The 16522-nt window shown below is 40.4% G+C and overlaps 1 protein-coding gene across 2 annotated transcripts in view; it reads right to left on the bottom strand.

Annotated features, from left to right (window-relative positions):
• LOC119652359 (dynein beta chain, ciliary) overlaps nt 1-16522 on the bottom strand; it is a 155248-nt gene that overhangs the window by 19417 nt on the left and 119309 nt on the right. For both annotated transcript variants that reach the window (XM_038056444.1, XM_038056445.1), the window contains exon 27: nt 2220-2584. In XM_038056444.1, coding sequence (XP_037912372.1) covers nt 2220-2584 — 365 coding nt within the window. The remainder of the gene's footprint in view (nt 1-2219; nt 2585-16522) is intronic.

Here is a 16522-nt window from a genome sequence, read left to right as displayed (position 1 = left end):
CATGTAGTACTAATAATTTTGCCGTTCCTGCCCCCGACCATCTTGGAAGAGTGGATTCCGCTGCATATCGTAGTTAGCAACTCAATTGTCGCCCCTCCTTAAAGAGTAATCTATCAATTGCCGTTTCAATTTTCCGATCACAACGCCTTCGGGTACAACCCTTGTAAGCCGACCAGTTCTAAGCTTGTAATAATATCAGGGAAACTTACTCCGATGATATGAGCCAGACAAGTTTTGACGAAGGATTGGAGCTTTCAAGTGACAGTGGGGGATACTTTCCAGGTGCTGCCTCCATATAGCAACATTGACAGAGCATTAGCACAGAACAGTCTTAACCTGATTTTGGTACTGAGATAACTGTATTATCAAATTTGAGAAAAGACAACGAAAGCAGATCTAGGGAAGTTAATGAGTCGGGAACATCCAGTTCGGGCTACTGTCGGCTGTAACAACGGTTCCAAGATATATAAATTGATCGACGATTTCGATGCTTTACTCATTAATGCAAACGCCATGACCTCTCAGACTGAGAACCTTGGTTTTGTTGGTATTGATCTTCAGTCCACCTTTACTTGCCTCTCTTTCCAAATCCCCTGATAATAGTTATTAATTTCTCTGAAATACCCCTCCTGGGTAAAGCATTCCAGATACACTCCCTGTTCACGCTATCGAAATTTTTTCTCAAAATCGATGGACAGGTAAAGAGAATATCCAAGGTTTTGAGATGTTCGCAAACATAATAGCTCAAATAATTCTGGGACGCATTACCCAGAATTATTTTAGCTATTATGTTTGCGACGGGATCATCGGAAGTGATACGATTAAGAACTTCTTCCACCTCTTGAGTTGATCATCATCGTGGATGTGGAGTCGACTGTTAACGTCCTTCGCAGAACCACCCAAAGTTTTCCGAACACATGCAAGGTCTTTCATGATACGATATAAACCTCTGAAATCACTGCGTTCTGGTGCTTCTTCTGCTTCTCTAATCAGTGCAATAGCGATCTCCCCTTGTTTTACAGGGCACATTACGTTGAACTTGTCGGGATTCCGTTCGGTATCGTTATTTTAGCGCATTACGCCCTCGATTCTTCGCAGGGATCAATAAAGCCCGTTTTCGATAGTGAAAAGCCTTCGGGGTGAGGTCAGTCCCTATCTGAGCCGTTGTTGACGTTTCGGCATTAGTAAAGTTTGAAAATTTGCAGGTTTGAGCATTTTTCTCCGCGTGAGTTCCCCCTTATGATAAGCAGGGAAGACTTTGTGTGTACTTTTAAGCCCCAATTCACAGGGCATAATTGTCTTTATTTCTGGATAATAGAAATGTCGAGGAAACTAGGGAATATCCCACATTCATTTAAGACGGGTTCTCGTTACATAATTGATTTGGAAAAATATTGTACTAAATGAATTTTTATTTTCTCCATGTTCTCATAATGGTGATCTCCTAAATTTTGATGTTAGAAAGTATTTAAATCTTCGCTTCAAACTGAAAATGAATCGTACTTTGAACTCAGGAAGTTTGCTTATCTGCAGTAATCTCATTTTAATGAACCGTTCGTGTTATCCTAGAAGAGGAGGTAACAATTTTTTCGCCCACGCCTTGGAAGTTCTTCATTAAAGTTACGATTGGGCAGATACTTTTCGTTTCTCTTTGCTTAATCACCCTCTGTACATAAATGAGAATTTCATTACTATCTACAAAGGGTCAAACAATATAAACCCCTTCGTCTTTTATCGCTTTTGTATATAATTCATCAATCAGGTCGCCCACCAACAAAAACGCGTTTGAATTAACGTCACAAATTCAAGGAGTGAAATTGAGAACAATCACGCGAAAGCATAGCCACGTGATGTAGCCATAACGTCCTTGGCAAGCTGAAAAGAATTGCCGGTTACAAGGAGTAATCAAGATTTTAGTTTCCCAATTGTATTGATCCTACCCGGAGAATGGGTAAATACGAAAAATTAACATCATCTTAAACTGGAAGATTCGATTATTCCAGCAGACAAAGTTGGGAGTACATTTTGGTTTCTTGGAGAATAGTTTCGTTAGAGATAATTAGAAAACTTTTGGAAGTACATTTGAGTAATAACTGACTAACACACACGCAGTCACATCACACTTCTTCTCCAAAAGAATCCTGAAATTATTTTTCTCTTATTTTGCACGACAACTCTTATATCATGCAGTGGATTGGGGTTAGCCGGGTCCCATTTACCTGTATATGAGCTCCTTCCAGCGAACATTTTCATTAGCAAGTCCGTTTACTAAACGATGGGCCAAACTAATTGTGGCTGACGTTTTGTCCGCAACCTTCTGGCACTTTTGCTTTTCATTTAGAGCACCCTCGAATTCGCATTGAATCGCGGATAATTTTTGTTCCAGTTCGTCAATCTTTCCCTTCAGGAATTTCAAACGTTCGCGAGCATCATTTAGTTCCATTTGGGAGCTTTCAAGGGCGTGTTGCTTCGGACCGACTATCTGAAAAACTTGATGATATTTATGGAGATTTATGATCCAGGCACAGAGGCCAGCTGCTGCTACACTTTTTTGTACCACTTTCTCGGGGTTGAATTCCGGATCCTGAAAGAGGGGTTTGGGATTATTCTCGTTGATAGAGGAAAATATAACTATCATAATTAATTATATATAGTAGGAGCCTGAAAAATGGGGGAAGTGGACTTGCTTTTCACGAAATTCTCGTAATTGCTTCGAAGGTTAATTGTTAGGGGAACAATTGCTTTTGGAATGACTTGTGGTGCAAATTTGAAGCGTTATCAAGAGGGAATTATATGTAGTTGCGGGCAATCCGGAAACCTTTTTATTGCATTTCTTTTTCAAAGATTGGAGAATATCTCTGTGAAAAATGGATCTCTTTTCTCTAGGAGATTTCACAGGAAAGATATCCTTGCTTCTGCTTGGCGAAGTATACACCAAAGTTGTATTTACAAATATTCTACCAAGTGCCAATACTTACATAATCTTGGGGCTAACAATCGCAACTGGGAATTTCTTGTAAAAATGTTTGCAACATATTGTACCCCTGTCTTGAATTTAAGGTAGTAATACATACACGGGGGAATGAAAAACTCATTGTCAAAAACTTTTTCAGTACTTCACGCCTGCATTTATATGCGTTTTGGAATGTTAAGTGCAATTATTGGATCCATTTCATGCAGTATTTTGACCTTTGTGCATTGTTAGCAATCATAATAGTGAGAGGAAGAGATTCACAAACAAAAGTGGGCTTCTCTAGATGGGACCAGTATCAACCAAATTGACTACAGGTTAATCGCACGCCGCAACCTTTCAGCCTTAATAAATGTCGGAACATATAGGGTCACTTTCTCATTGACATGGCGCTCTGGGCTCGAATAACAACGTCGAATCCCTTCTGACAGTCAAGTCAGAGTGAATACTAAAATCATCCGTAACAAGGTTCTTCGTAAAACTTATAAGAGGAAAGTGGATCCCGCAATTACCGGAGCTAACAGATTCAGGAGGTGAAGCAGCGGCAAATAATCATCACAACCACCTGAAGAACGTTATGATTGGTATAGCCAGAAGTATTATATAATATATTCTGCCCTAGTCGCAAGGAAAGTCGGAATGACTGGTTCGATGATGATTATAAGTTTGCAACGGGACGGATGAATGCTGGATACCGGCAATGCAGCAATTTCAAAGAACGCGAGCATGCGCAGAGATTCATCATGAACTTTGTTGAGTGGAGAAGCGGCTCCAAAGACCGAAGAGGGAAGCCTAGGTTTGCCAACAGGTTTGCGAACTTTAGAAGTACAAGGAGCAAACGCAAAAGCAAGTAATAACCAACAGTTCAGCAGAATGAATCCCTATACATTTCGATATGAATTCCTCTGACATAAAGAGGAAAATTTCCAATCATATGGACAAATTGGATCGATAGGTTGAGTATTTTGATGCACTGTTCAATAGCCAGAACATCGCCTTTAAATCCACAATGTGAATAGCATGCGTTTTACAGGCATAAGATTACAGGTAACTGGCATGCAAGTGTACAAATTTAATTGTAAGATAGAAAATGTTGTCCCCCGCCTTGAATATTTATTCAAGATCCTCACGTGTGTATTGTGAAATCTTCGGTTGGTGCTGGATTCGATTGTGGTGTTGCTTTAAGTTTGATTCGACATTGATCCTTGAGGCGGTTCCATGAAATGAATACGGCAAAGATATGTTAGTACCGAAATTTAACGCAAGCTATCCAATGTTAAATTGATTACGGGTAGCTTCAGTTTGGATTTTTAGTGATTTTTGTAATGCTGTTAATTCTTCTATTCGCAATGGTACTCATGTTGGTTGCTTGATATTAAGTTTGGCTTGTCGAGATCGTCTTTACTTAGAAAACTGATGGAAGATGTGGAACTGTCCCTGGAATGAATTTGATTGAATAGTAATCGTCTCGTGTTTGATTGCGCATGTGGGATTGTAATTGCACGTGAACTATAGTCTTTTCACAGATCGCGCTGAGTTGAGTGGGATCTTTTGCCGAGTACAACCAAAGGTTTTGATTTCCAAGTTGAGTCTAAGTGGAGCAAGTGCTCACCCGGGTGAAGCTACAGTTCTGTTGGATTGCTTTGTTCAATGAGCTTATTTCCCAGGAACAAATTTGCGCCGCTTTGTGATACCCAGGATGTAAAACCGTAGCAATAGGTATGTTTTTTTTATCGTACTACAGTTTGATAGCTCCTCGTGCTTAGGGGCATATATTGATCTATATGTGTATCAACTGCAAGATATGGAGAACAAGTTGCAATCGCCGTGAAGTGATTGTTGATTATAGTTGGTATCGGAAGGACTCTTATGACATCAAACTGGTGTTCACCAATCAACGGTATTTTATGTTAAAAAGTAAGTGATCGACGGAAAGCAGATCTTATACACCTTATACACTTATTTGCTGATATATTTGTCCAATGGGATCTTCATCTACTGGAAAATGTATGTATTTTGGTAGATGATGTTTCATTGCAAACAGTTCCTCTTCTAATTCCAAAGGTGGTAATAGCAATGGAGTGATATTTCCATGGCGAATGTCAGCTGAAACATCGAGTTGAGAGTTGCAAGGGTTTTAGTTGAAATTAATCCCCTTTTGGGAGGTTGTGGTATTAATGGTATTAATGAGTTGACGAATCTGATCTTCAATTTCTCTAAACTTTCCTTCACGGCTTCATCATTCTTCATTATCTTAATTGTTGATTCAATTAACGAAGTTTGGTTTTTGACGATGCTAAGAAAATCATCTTCTTTACCCATAACTTCGGCTATGGTCTTTCACATTTGAACTGCCTAATTTAAATCTAAGACTCGAAAAAATTTGAGTTTGCAATATTTCCGAAGAGATTTAGGGCATCTTGTTTGGGCCTTTTCGTTGACAGCAATCTGTTGTGCAAGTATATTTGATCTTTGATTTGGTCCATCTGATTGGCGTCGGGAATGATAGGTTTCTTTATTGAAATTGCTCGCATAATTCTTGTAATATAATATATTGTTGGGGAAAAGGAAATTATTTGTATGTATGTATTTCTGATCGAAATTTGACGGTTTATTTAACATACTTAGAATTTCCCGATTTAAGTCAAATATGCGCCGTTTTTTTCGCAAACTTGTTGCCATTTAGAAGGCAACTTCATTATCCTCCGTTATAAAATTCCCCCCTCCTTATTTGTAAAAAACTCAACAGCCAGTTTTCGCAAGCCTCTTTTGAAGTCAACTTGGTAGCACCAAGAGCGTTTTGCATGGACCGAAAGAGATGGTAATCACTTGGTAGCAGGTCCGGACTATACGGTGGGTGCGATAGTACATCCCATCCGAGCTTCCGTAGCTTCTGGCGGGCCATCAAAGATGTGTAAGGCCGAGCGCTGTCCTGGTAGAACACAACACCAATCCTATTGACCAATTCTGTCCGCTTCTGGTCAATCGCCTGCTTCAAACGGTCGAGTTGCTCACAGTAGAGGACCGAATTGAGGGTCTGGCCATATTTGAGCAGCTCATAGTAGATTATTCCCTTCCAATCCCATCAAACACACAGTAAAACGTTCCTGGCCATCAATCCGGGCTTCGCGATGGTTTGGGCTGGCTCGCCGCACTTCAATCACGATCTTTTTCGCTTGAGGTTGTCATACGTGATCCACTTTTCATCACCAGTCACCATTCGCTTCAAAAATGAGTCGAATTCCTTCCGTTTCAACCCTGTATCGCAGGCGTTGATTCGGTCCAAGAGATTTTTTTGCGTCAACTCGTGTGGCACCCAAACATCCAGTTTTTTTTGGAATCCAATCTTCTACTAATGGTTCCAAACGGTTTTATGGTCTATACCCAGTTGCTGGCCAATCGAGCGAATGCTCACATGCCAGTCTACTTGGATGATTTGGACAATTTTATCGGTTTCTACGACGATTAGCCTACCAGTACGGGGTGTATCTTCGCCATCCACTACACCAGAATGAAATCGATCGAACCAACGCTGTGCTGTGCGAATCATATTGGGCCCATAAACTTCACAAATTTTTTCGGCCGTCTTGTTGCATTTTTCCCTCTCAGGTAGTAAAAACGTAAAATGTGAATAATTTCTTGCTTGGTGGACTCCATCTTTGACACGCTATAACTTGAGACTGAAACGTACGATCACAATACCATCAAAGAGACACTTATAGCACAGATTGTCGTCTTCAAATCGCCGTACAGTATGATCCGATGCGATAAGTACAACACAGGATATGTTTACGTGTCGCCATCTATTGACAAAATACGACGTTTCTTTTTCCCCAACCCAATATTGTGTTGTTTATCAATACTTGAGTTTCAACCAGGATCCGTTCGTTGGTGACGAAACTGACTGTACCAATATTTTCGAAGAAAATTGCAATGTTGGATTCGAATGTTTCTATCCCGATAAGTTTGCCTTGACTAAGCGGTCTAGTAATTAGTAACACAAGTAAGGTCACCATGAGGGCACCTGTCGACATCTTTCTTTTCTTTCTTGTCCAGTTTCTGGGGTTGAGTGATTTCTGCTGGTTTCGAAAAAGGTCTCTGAGTGTGCTGCTTCAGTAGCTCGCATCCAATGATGTCGTACCTTCTTCACTTTCATATTTTTTCGTATCTTGGTTCTTATTTTCTGTTAGTGGCAAGAGAGTAAGTTGACGTACTGTCCTTTTAAATGTGACCTCGGCGCAAAACCGGGATGTCTGGAGTTCCTTATTAAGGCAGGCAGAAAATGATCTGGTGTTAGCGCACTTAAATCATTGTGGTCAGTCGATATGGGTGTTAGTGGTCTTGAGTTGAGAACAGCTTCGATTTCGATGACCACAAGTTTCTAATTTTTCGTACGTTAAGGAGGTGGTTGATACACTTCGGAGTAATAAGTGTTTAGTTGAGGCAGGAGTGAGCCTCCGAGAGACCACCGCAATGCGGTGCTCTTGGTGAAATGAAATGGAAGAGGATGCATTTATGGCTACAAACTCTTCCAATTTCCTTTTTTGCCCCTATGGAATATATTGAATCCTTGAGCTTCTCTAGCTGGCTCCGAGTCCCTACGAAATTTGTTACTTTATCACAATATAAATTTCGGCAATGTTCCTGTCTGCCCAAAAAAACTTTGAGGGCTGCCACAAATTCCTCCCCTGAAAGACAACGGACTAGTTCAATATGAACCAATGTATGCTTTGTGAGGCATTTTACCCCTGAAGGTCGACTCCACAGTTTCTGAATGCTCTTGCGGCTGTTCTCCTGGTGGATAGCAAGTTCCCCATCATTTGCGAAAGGGTCTTTGGTTTTGCTTTGACACAGTGAATGTAGTGTTGAACTGTTGATCTCACGGCGGTGCTCAGAGGTAGCGGTGAGGAAGATGGGGCGGCAACCCTATCGGCCAAACCAAAACCAAGTGGCCGAGGAGAACCTCCATAGTGGTGGCACCGGGAGACGCTGTACTCACTTTGGTTTGCCGGCCGTGATGCAGTAGGCGAATGCTCCAAAGGCCTAATCAGGGCGATCAGACCCGAGTCTGCACGGGGACTCATCTGAAGTGGCAAATTGGTCACGAAACCTTACCAGGGGTATACTGGTACCATGGGAACCGGGAAAGCCCCTGGACTCACATACTTTGGGTGAACTCCTGTTGTATGTGAGGACAGCTCGGTTATTTGCGGTTGGCCCCCCTAGTGGGAGTTTCATGGTGGTTGTGCTCAAGCGAGAAGAGACCTTCGGGCCTCGACGTGGTGTTGCGTATCAACACGGGTGCCGTACTCCATAGTTCGGTAGAGATTTAGGTAATTCTTGCATCCATCAGTATGAATGCTAAGCCATGCACTTGGTATAGATTGGTACCGTTGTTGCTTGTCTCAGCGAGGCTCTGATTGTGGTCACAAAATCAATCCGTGTCTGAAGAGGACCGTAGGACCGTGTTTGCTTGTTGTGTGAGTATATTTGAGTATATTTGAGTGTAGAACTATCCCATTTCTCCCAGACAGGCAGACAGACGGACAGACAGACAGACGGATATTGAACCGATTTTAATAAGGTTTTGTTTTGCAAACAAAACCTTAAAAACCACATCATCATACCGCCCGATTTACCTTATCGACACGCTAGGAAAGGTGCTCGAAAGGGTCATCTACAATATTCTTTTCCTAGCATAGAGTACAGAGATGCCCAATCGGAGCGACAATTTAGATTTCGTGAAGCTCATTCGACGATCTACGCGCTAATGTGTTGTTGAAGTTGGTTCGAGACGCGATGTTATCGAATAAATGCCGTGCGTGGTGACATCAAAAATGCGTTCAAGTGAGTCTGCTGGGATAGGATAAAAAACCCATTGACTGAGACGGATGTCCTTAGTTATTTAACTAAGCTCCTTGAAAACTACCTTCGCAGAGGCCCTAAGAGAGCTAAGCATTACAGTGCCACAGAAAGAACGTCACAGGGCTCAGTGTAGAATATAATGTAGAATCTCTCCCCGTTTCGTGCTAAATCTGAAGATGATGAAGTGTACACTAATGAAACCATTAGCGCCATAAAAGCGTGGTTGGAGTTAGTTCCGCTTGACCTTGTGGAACAGAAGACGGAGAAGATCTTGAGAACTAAGCGTTGGAAAAGAAATACGACTAATGTTCTCGTTAGTGGCCACATCAGAGCCAGGTATCAAAAACCTGGCAGATGACTCGCAGAGGGGTCGCTGGATCCTTACGCTGGCTCTCCATATTGCGGAGTGTCTTCAGTGACGACACGGTGAGATTAACTACCACCTGGCTCAACTCTTGCCACAGTGCAGTAGTTACAGGAAGACTCTGCACTGATTCAGGTTGGATGATTTTCCCTTCAACGTGTTTGCATACTTGTGGACGCAGAGCCTATCTCCTGCTCTACACAATCAGGCCTGCAAGATTCTCCAAAAAGTAGCATAAGCCCTAAAAATATCGTCAGGGAAATGCTGACGTCTAAGTCAAAGTGGTGCGCGATGAACTCAGTAATCAAAAGCATTGAGGTACAACTTGGAAAAGTGGAGCACGCTAGGTAGGCGCGAAGTGTGAAGGTTTGGTCGCTTAAAGCGTCGTTCTTTTTGGAATTAATGCTTTGTGGCGATTCCGCGACGAAGAAGATGGGAAAAGTGGCGGTGAGTTTAGTGGCTCAGAATCCCACACACTACTGCCATCTGATACGACAGTGTGTTTCTAAGGTTTACGCTTCCAGACATAAAAAACAAAGTTAACAGACGGACAGACAAAAGATTGAGTCGAAACTAACAATTTTGCTTTCCACAAAACCTTAAAAATAGCTGATACAACTAACTTATCGATGAAAGAAATTGTGGATTTTTTTTTTGGTCACTGATGCTATGATATTAATATTGTTACACACAAGAATATTAAGCTTCTCCAAGTTGATGACGATTTTCAATGCAACTCACTATCCGATGATAATATGTTACACATGAAGGTGAAACAGATTTGGTGCAGGAATCTTAAGCGGAATTGCCATAAAAATTTAAATGAAACTAACACCGATCATAAAGCATTGCTCTTTTAGAAAAATTCTCATAGAATATAATCCGAGAAATGTTGGCAAAATTTCGAGACAAACAATTTATGCGCAAACTAGCAGGTTCGGATAATCCGGTAACTTCAAATCCATTTGTAGTGATGCTGGAAAAGCGAATGTCCTTTTCGAATTCTCAAAATACATCCGGTTCCCATATCGGCACAAATCAAGTAAATAACAGTATATTTCCACATTTTAGAAATTTACTCGGCAACCTCCCTTATGTCCATCCCAGAAGTATAACAAGTCGGAATACCGGAAGCTCGCGCTTCGGATATAAAGGTTTTGTGATCATCTTATGTAAGAAATTTCAACGCATATTTTTCTATCCGTATTTAGCTACAAATCCAACATAATCCTTCATATTTTTCCAAACTACGAGACATACACACATATTACAGCCATAGATATTACGCTCACCCTAAACAAACAAACTGCCTATTTCCGAATACTGTACACATATATGCACGTATATAAATTGATCGTACCCATATTTCCGATTTACTTCTTATATCTATTTGAATTAGGCACTACCCGCAAAGTTCATTAGCACGCATATATTATATACCTACATGCACACATGTCTGGCTGGCAAATAACTAAAAAAACTAAAACAAAATAATTCTCTGCGACCCAATTCACAAGAACTTATTTCGTTGTGCTATTGATATGTGATGATGACGTCATGCAGGTTGTAGAGTGCACGAAATTCACAAAAAATTGTAAAGTTTCACCTCCTATAACTTTGTTAATAATAATAGGATTTCAATTTGGACTTCAAACTTAACCAAATTGTGCATTATGTTCTTCATTACACGCATGCCAAATTTTGTACTTCTGGGATGAACACAAGAGGGGTGCCGGGTAAATTTCTAAAATGTGGAAATATACTATTATTAACTTTATTTGTGCAGATATCTGAACCGGATATATTTTGAGGCCTAGATTTCGTAGAGATGCATCACTGTGATTTTTTTCAGATTTTTCGGTTGGATAGGTTCTGAGAACGAGACCTGTTACACTTTTTGGGGATCATATGTTGAGCCCTCACTCCTCCATGTTTCACCCAATATCAAATATTGCACCAGTTTCGAAAAGTACTAATTGAGACCTTTTATTTGATACCCCACATGGCTACATTCTGTGAAAAAAAAATTTGCACCCTCCATTCACATGTATGGGGAGCCCCTCCTTAAACTTAACACAAGATGGCGCCACTTACTGCATGTAAAGGGATCACCAGATTACATACTCTCACCAATTTTCGTGACAATCGGTCCAGCCGTTTCCGAATAAATCGGGTGTGACAGACAGACAGACAGACAGACAGACAGACAGACAGACGGACAGACGGACAGACAGACACCGTCTCGATTCTAATAAGGTTTTGTTTCACACAAAACCTTAAAAAATGGGTGTAAGGGATAACATAATGCACAATTTGATCAAGTTTGAAGGAAACCGGACTATTATTAACACAGTTATAGGGGGTGAAACTTTGTCTTTTTTTGTGAATTTCGTCCATTCTTCAACGTCATCATCGCATATCAATTCGTTAATACCACAACGAAATGAGTTCTTATGAATGGGGTCGGAAAGAATTATTTTGTTGTAGTTTTTTGGTCATTTGTATATGAATATCAATTACTCCAAATAGACATGTGTGTATGTAGGTATACAGTATATGCGTGCTAATGAAGTTCGCGGGTAGTGTCTAATTCAGATATATCTGTACATTAAACCGGCAGTATTTAATATACGGACTATATATGTACATATGTATGCTTCTCTGCACGAAGTAAATCGGAAATATGGGTTCGATCAATTTATTATATATGCGTGCATATATATGTACAGTATTCAGAAATAGGCAGTTTGTTTTTTTAGGGTGAACATAATATCTATGTAAGTACTGTAGTTTGGAAAAATATGAAGGAATATGTTGGATTTGTAGTTATATACGCATAGAAAAATGTGCGTGGAAGTTTCTTACATAAGGTGAACACAAACCCGTTATACGCGAAGCGCGAACTTCCGATATTCCGACTTGTTTGAGTTTATCACAAGTTACACTTATAACCAAAAATGTTAAACTTCTAACTTCGCCATCAGGAATATCCCCACAGCTTTGGATAGGTTTCCTCTTGCAGTTTTTAATAACCAGATAAACAATGACTATTACCAAAAAAGGTGGTTCTCATGAACCTGAAAATTAGGTTTGTTTCCTTTCTATCAAAGTTAGGAAAAGTTTTTAAGGGGGTTATTTTATTTTTTTTTTTGTGAAGAACTGGATAAAGGTACAAATATTAAATTTTCACCATATATTTATTAATAGCTTGAGCATTTTACTGGCCTGATACATAGTTCATTATTGCAATACAGAGTAGCTTATTCTCCCATCTCCAAGGAAAGTGTTTTTCTGCTGCCACGCTAGGAAGCGCTGTGATCATCTTAAATGTAAACGGCATTTTAAACATTTTTTTTTGTAAATTTTGGTGTTTTTTCAAGGCTTCTTTAATGAATAAAAAGAAAACTACCTAATAAATTGCCATTATCCTAGTTTACGGACAGTAGAAATATGTTCTGAATATGTCTTGAAAATTTGAAAGAATTTCGTTGCATAGATATTGGGCTATGGTGGCAGCAGATTTATAACTTGTAATTTCGGGAAAAACGCATTTAAAAAGTAGAATGCGATCTTAATTGACCATGAATCTGCTATACCTAGTCCATAAACCTTTCTTGAAGAAACACATGTAAAGCCTTGGCTTCAATTTTTATGATTTTAGCAAAGCCATTCGGACGTCATTCGGTCCTATAAATACTATTATAGCAACCGACATAAATTTGACATGTGACATTTTACCAGTCACTGTAATTTCCGAACGACCTCGAATATTAAAAAATCATTTCTACACTATATCAAGATACAATTGATGTAAAAAAAATCGATTCCGCGGATCCGACACACGGAATGACCCCCTTAAGGAACCATTGGCATTTAGTTTGACTCGCATGGTGACCCCAAAAATGTTATTCCAGTTTAGATTAGATTTAAGCAAGAAACGCAGCCAGCTCCAAACTACCCCCACGGAACTGTGAGCATATGACTTAACGTCAACAACAAATCAACGGCAACATGTGAATTAGACATAGAAAAGATCTTCGGCTCTATATGGGTAAAAGGAATTATTTACAAATTAACTGAAAACGAGTTTCTCATTCCGGTGATTACATTTCCGACCCTATGTCTTTTTTGTAGGCATGAGCAATGAAATCTGCTATCTATTGCAGGAATTTTCGTGAGCACCGCAAATATCCGTTGTCAGTCCAGCTTTATATAACATTTTTCTGGTTGACGTTCCAACCCCTGATATCGGCACTGGCCTAACCCAATTTGCCGATGATGCGCTTATTTTTTCTTTGAATCTCAATCCCAACAAGATAGCAGAAGTCATCCAGAAATATCAAGTAGCTTTTAGGAAATACTATCACAGATGGGGCTATCAAAATTAACGAGACAAAAACGCGAGTTCGTACTTTTCTTAGAAAATCTCGATACTTTGCCTCTAGATCCATTTAGATGGAAGCTAATAGTTTGAAGCTCTAATTCGAAAGTACTATAGTGAGCAGATCATCTTAATTGATGGTTTGCTAGTAGTTAAACTAAATGATTTCCTAAATTTCAATCCCTACTTTGAGTTCGCTATCAGTAAGGCACACGGTCCATTCAGTAGCATCTACTATCTCCTTCGAAAGAAAGTAGATCTTAGAGCCAAAACCAACCTGATTCTCTATAAATAGCTGCAGTTTTGCCAGTCTGTATTGCTATAATTTTTGTAAGCACGATTCAGAAGTCATTTCCCGCATTTACCTTGGGTAATGGCCCAAGCCTATCCAAAGCACTGCAAAAGTGTGCAATTCAGAGCTCCAACAGCTATAAAGTGTTTCCAGAAAGTTCATTGAAGTGTACCTAGTCTATTTCCGTTGAATTCCGTGCTTTGCGTATTTTTTGTTCGCCCGTAATAATCACATGAAATTCTAAGTAATAGTACTCTCACGACGAGACTTTGCATAGCCCCCGATGCACGTAGGGGTACGTTTGAAGTAATGATACCAAGCATAGTGATGAAATCAAATAGCCCGTCTCCTTCACGATTTTGCATACACTAGCAGATCCCTTAGATATTCTGATAACGGCACCTATTATTTTTCTTCTTTGGCCATTGATCTGATATCGTAAAATGACCGCAGGTAGATCCTTAGCACATGATTATCTCAACATGATTGCTTTGAACAATTTTATTATTCCTCCAGATTTGGGAACTTCGCTGCCATCTGAAAGAAAGAGGCTTTTGTTGCATGTTAATTTGACCAAGATTTGTATTTTTCTGTGAAGTGTAGTCATGTGATGTGGTGGATAACAGTTAGAAGCGTATACTGCTATCAGCTTGTTCCTACTGGTGCCAATCCCCTCACACTTTATATTCAAAGGCTCGGTGTTCTTACGATCGGTTCCCTTGCCCATGTCCTCATTCACAAAGGTCAAAGGTTTTTTTCACGTCAAAATTCCCGCTTATCGATTGAAGGCCTTCCCTGATTTTCGGTGTCCGGTCAGCATAGATTTGATCAAACAAATCGTCGTCGAGCCAGATTCATGCCTATTTTCAACTCTCTTTTCTCGTGCTTCTTTTGTTAAAGATTAATTAAAATTCTAACAGGTAGGTTGAGGGTTCTGTTATCATATGCTCTATGATCCATTGTTGAAAAACGCACTCAAGACTTTGCAAATAAAAAACATTATTATTTTTTTTTTATTATTTTTTCTCGATATAAGTACATTTCAATCTTTCCATGAAAAAGTGAAGCATCATATGTTGACTGTCTCTTCCTTAAGACTTTTTGGGCGCACCTCGAAAACTAAAGCCCGCCATCCACGTTCAGTTCGGCCTGACAGTTACGCCGGAAGAGTCCGTAATGCACCGCGAACGGGCAAGTCACAAGATCATTAGTTAAACTCTGGACCTGGTAGGCCTAGATACGAGCATTTGAAATATCAGGCCAGAGCCTCCCAATTACGTTCCGGCTGCCGATAAAATGCAGACTGTTCAGACGTAACTGACAGGGCGAACTGAACGTGGAATGCGGGTTTAAGTTTAAACACTTGACATCTGTGAATCTGCCTTTCTTGGCACTCACGAACTTCACCCTGCAGTTCCCGAGATGAAACGCGGGGCCACATCTGACCCCTGGCCAGTTCTTCATCATTCTATGTTCAACTTAAGGGGGCATGGTCCCCATACATGCGAAAGAGGGATGTAACTTTCTTTCCACCGAATGGGTCTCGATTAGTACTTTCCAAAGGGGTTAATGCGGAGCTGCAAAGTTATCACGGACACATTCTCAGAAGCTACCCAAAACAAAAGCTGTTACTATGTGTCTAGTTTTCGAAATTTACCATAATTTTTCCAGTAATTGGCTGCAAACCTCCATCAAGTTCATACCAGAATCATTAATCAGTAGTAGTAGAGGCTGTACCCAATGAAATCGGGGAAAGCCACAGGACCTGACGACATCGCATCTGAGGTCTGGAAAGCCAAGACCTGGGACTGTGGCTCAGTGAATTCTTTAATCAGGTTAATCAGGAAGGCAGAATACCATCTGACTGGCAAGAAATTACCTGTTTAAGCGATTTCCCACAAGCAATCGATCGCGTAAGTCCGCATCAACAGCGTCAGCAATCATCGGCAGTGATTGCTGCAAGGTCAGCGTACGTTGCTGACTGATCAAGTATCACAATAAACAACAGCAACCTTGCCCATGTGCTAATGCACAACATGCACATGTGCTAATGTGCAAAATGCAAGCGATTCCGTGTTCCGGCTTGCTACTGAGCGATGTCGTCACCAGCACCATAGCATATGGGAATATTCCGACGACATCGCCCAACGGTTGACTGTTGTGTATACAGTTTTTGTTTTGATTTTACCTTTCGAACAAACTTAAGTTCCGGGTTGCTGCTAATGGACTTCACGTATTAAAACTGCTGCGAGGCGGAAATGTGTTGGAGTCGAGTCGTGTTGGAGTTCTTTTGGAGTCGTGTTCGGAGTCTTTTTTATCGGATACGGAGTTCTTTTTGGATATTAAGTTTGGAGTAATCGAGAGTAAACGAGCGATCGAATAGCTAGGATAGTTAGAAAGTTAGTGGTAGATAAGCAAAATTAGTATATTATTAAAAGTTCAATAAAGTATTAGTGAAACCAGAGAAGAGTGTTTGTGCCTCTATTGGAACCGCTGGAACTTCCAAAACAATTGGTAAAACCCTAACTTTGTCCTTTCCGCAGCTTTACTCGACAGCGAGGGATAAAGGGCCAGGACTCCATCGCTCCCGAGGGATAAGCGCGCCAAGTTAAATACTTGGCTGGACTTGGGTGCGATCTGCGCTCTATT

This window comes from Hermetia illucens, chromosome 3, assembly GCF_905115235.1.
Source record: "Hermetia illucens chromosome 3, iHerIll2.2.curated.20191125, whole genome shotgun sequence".
Taxonomy (NCBI): domain Eukaryota; kingdom Metazoa; phylum Arthropoda; class Insecta; order Diptera; family Stratiomyidae; genus Hermetia; species Hermetia illucens.
This window is presented reverse-complemented; position numbering and strand designations above follow the sequence as displayed.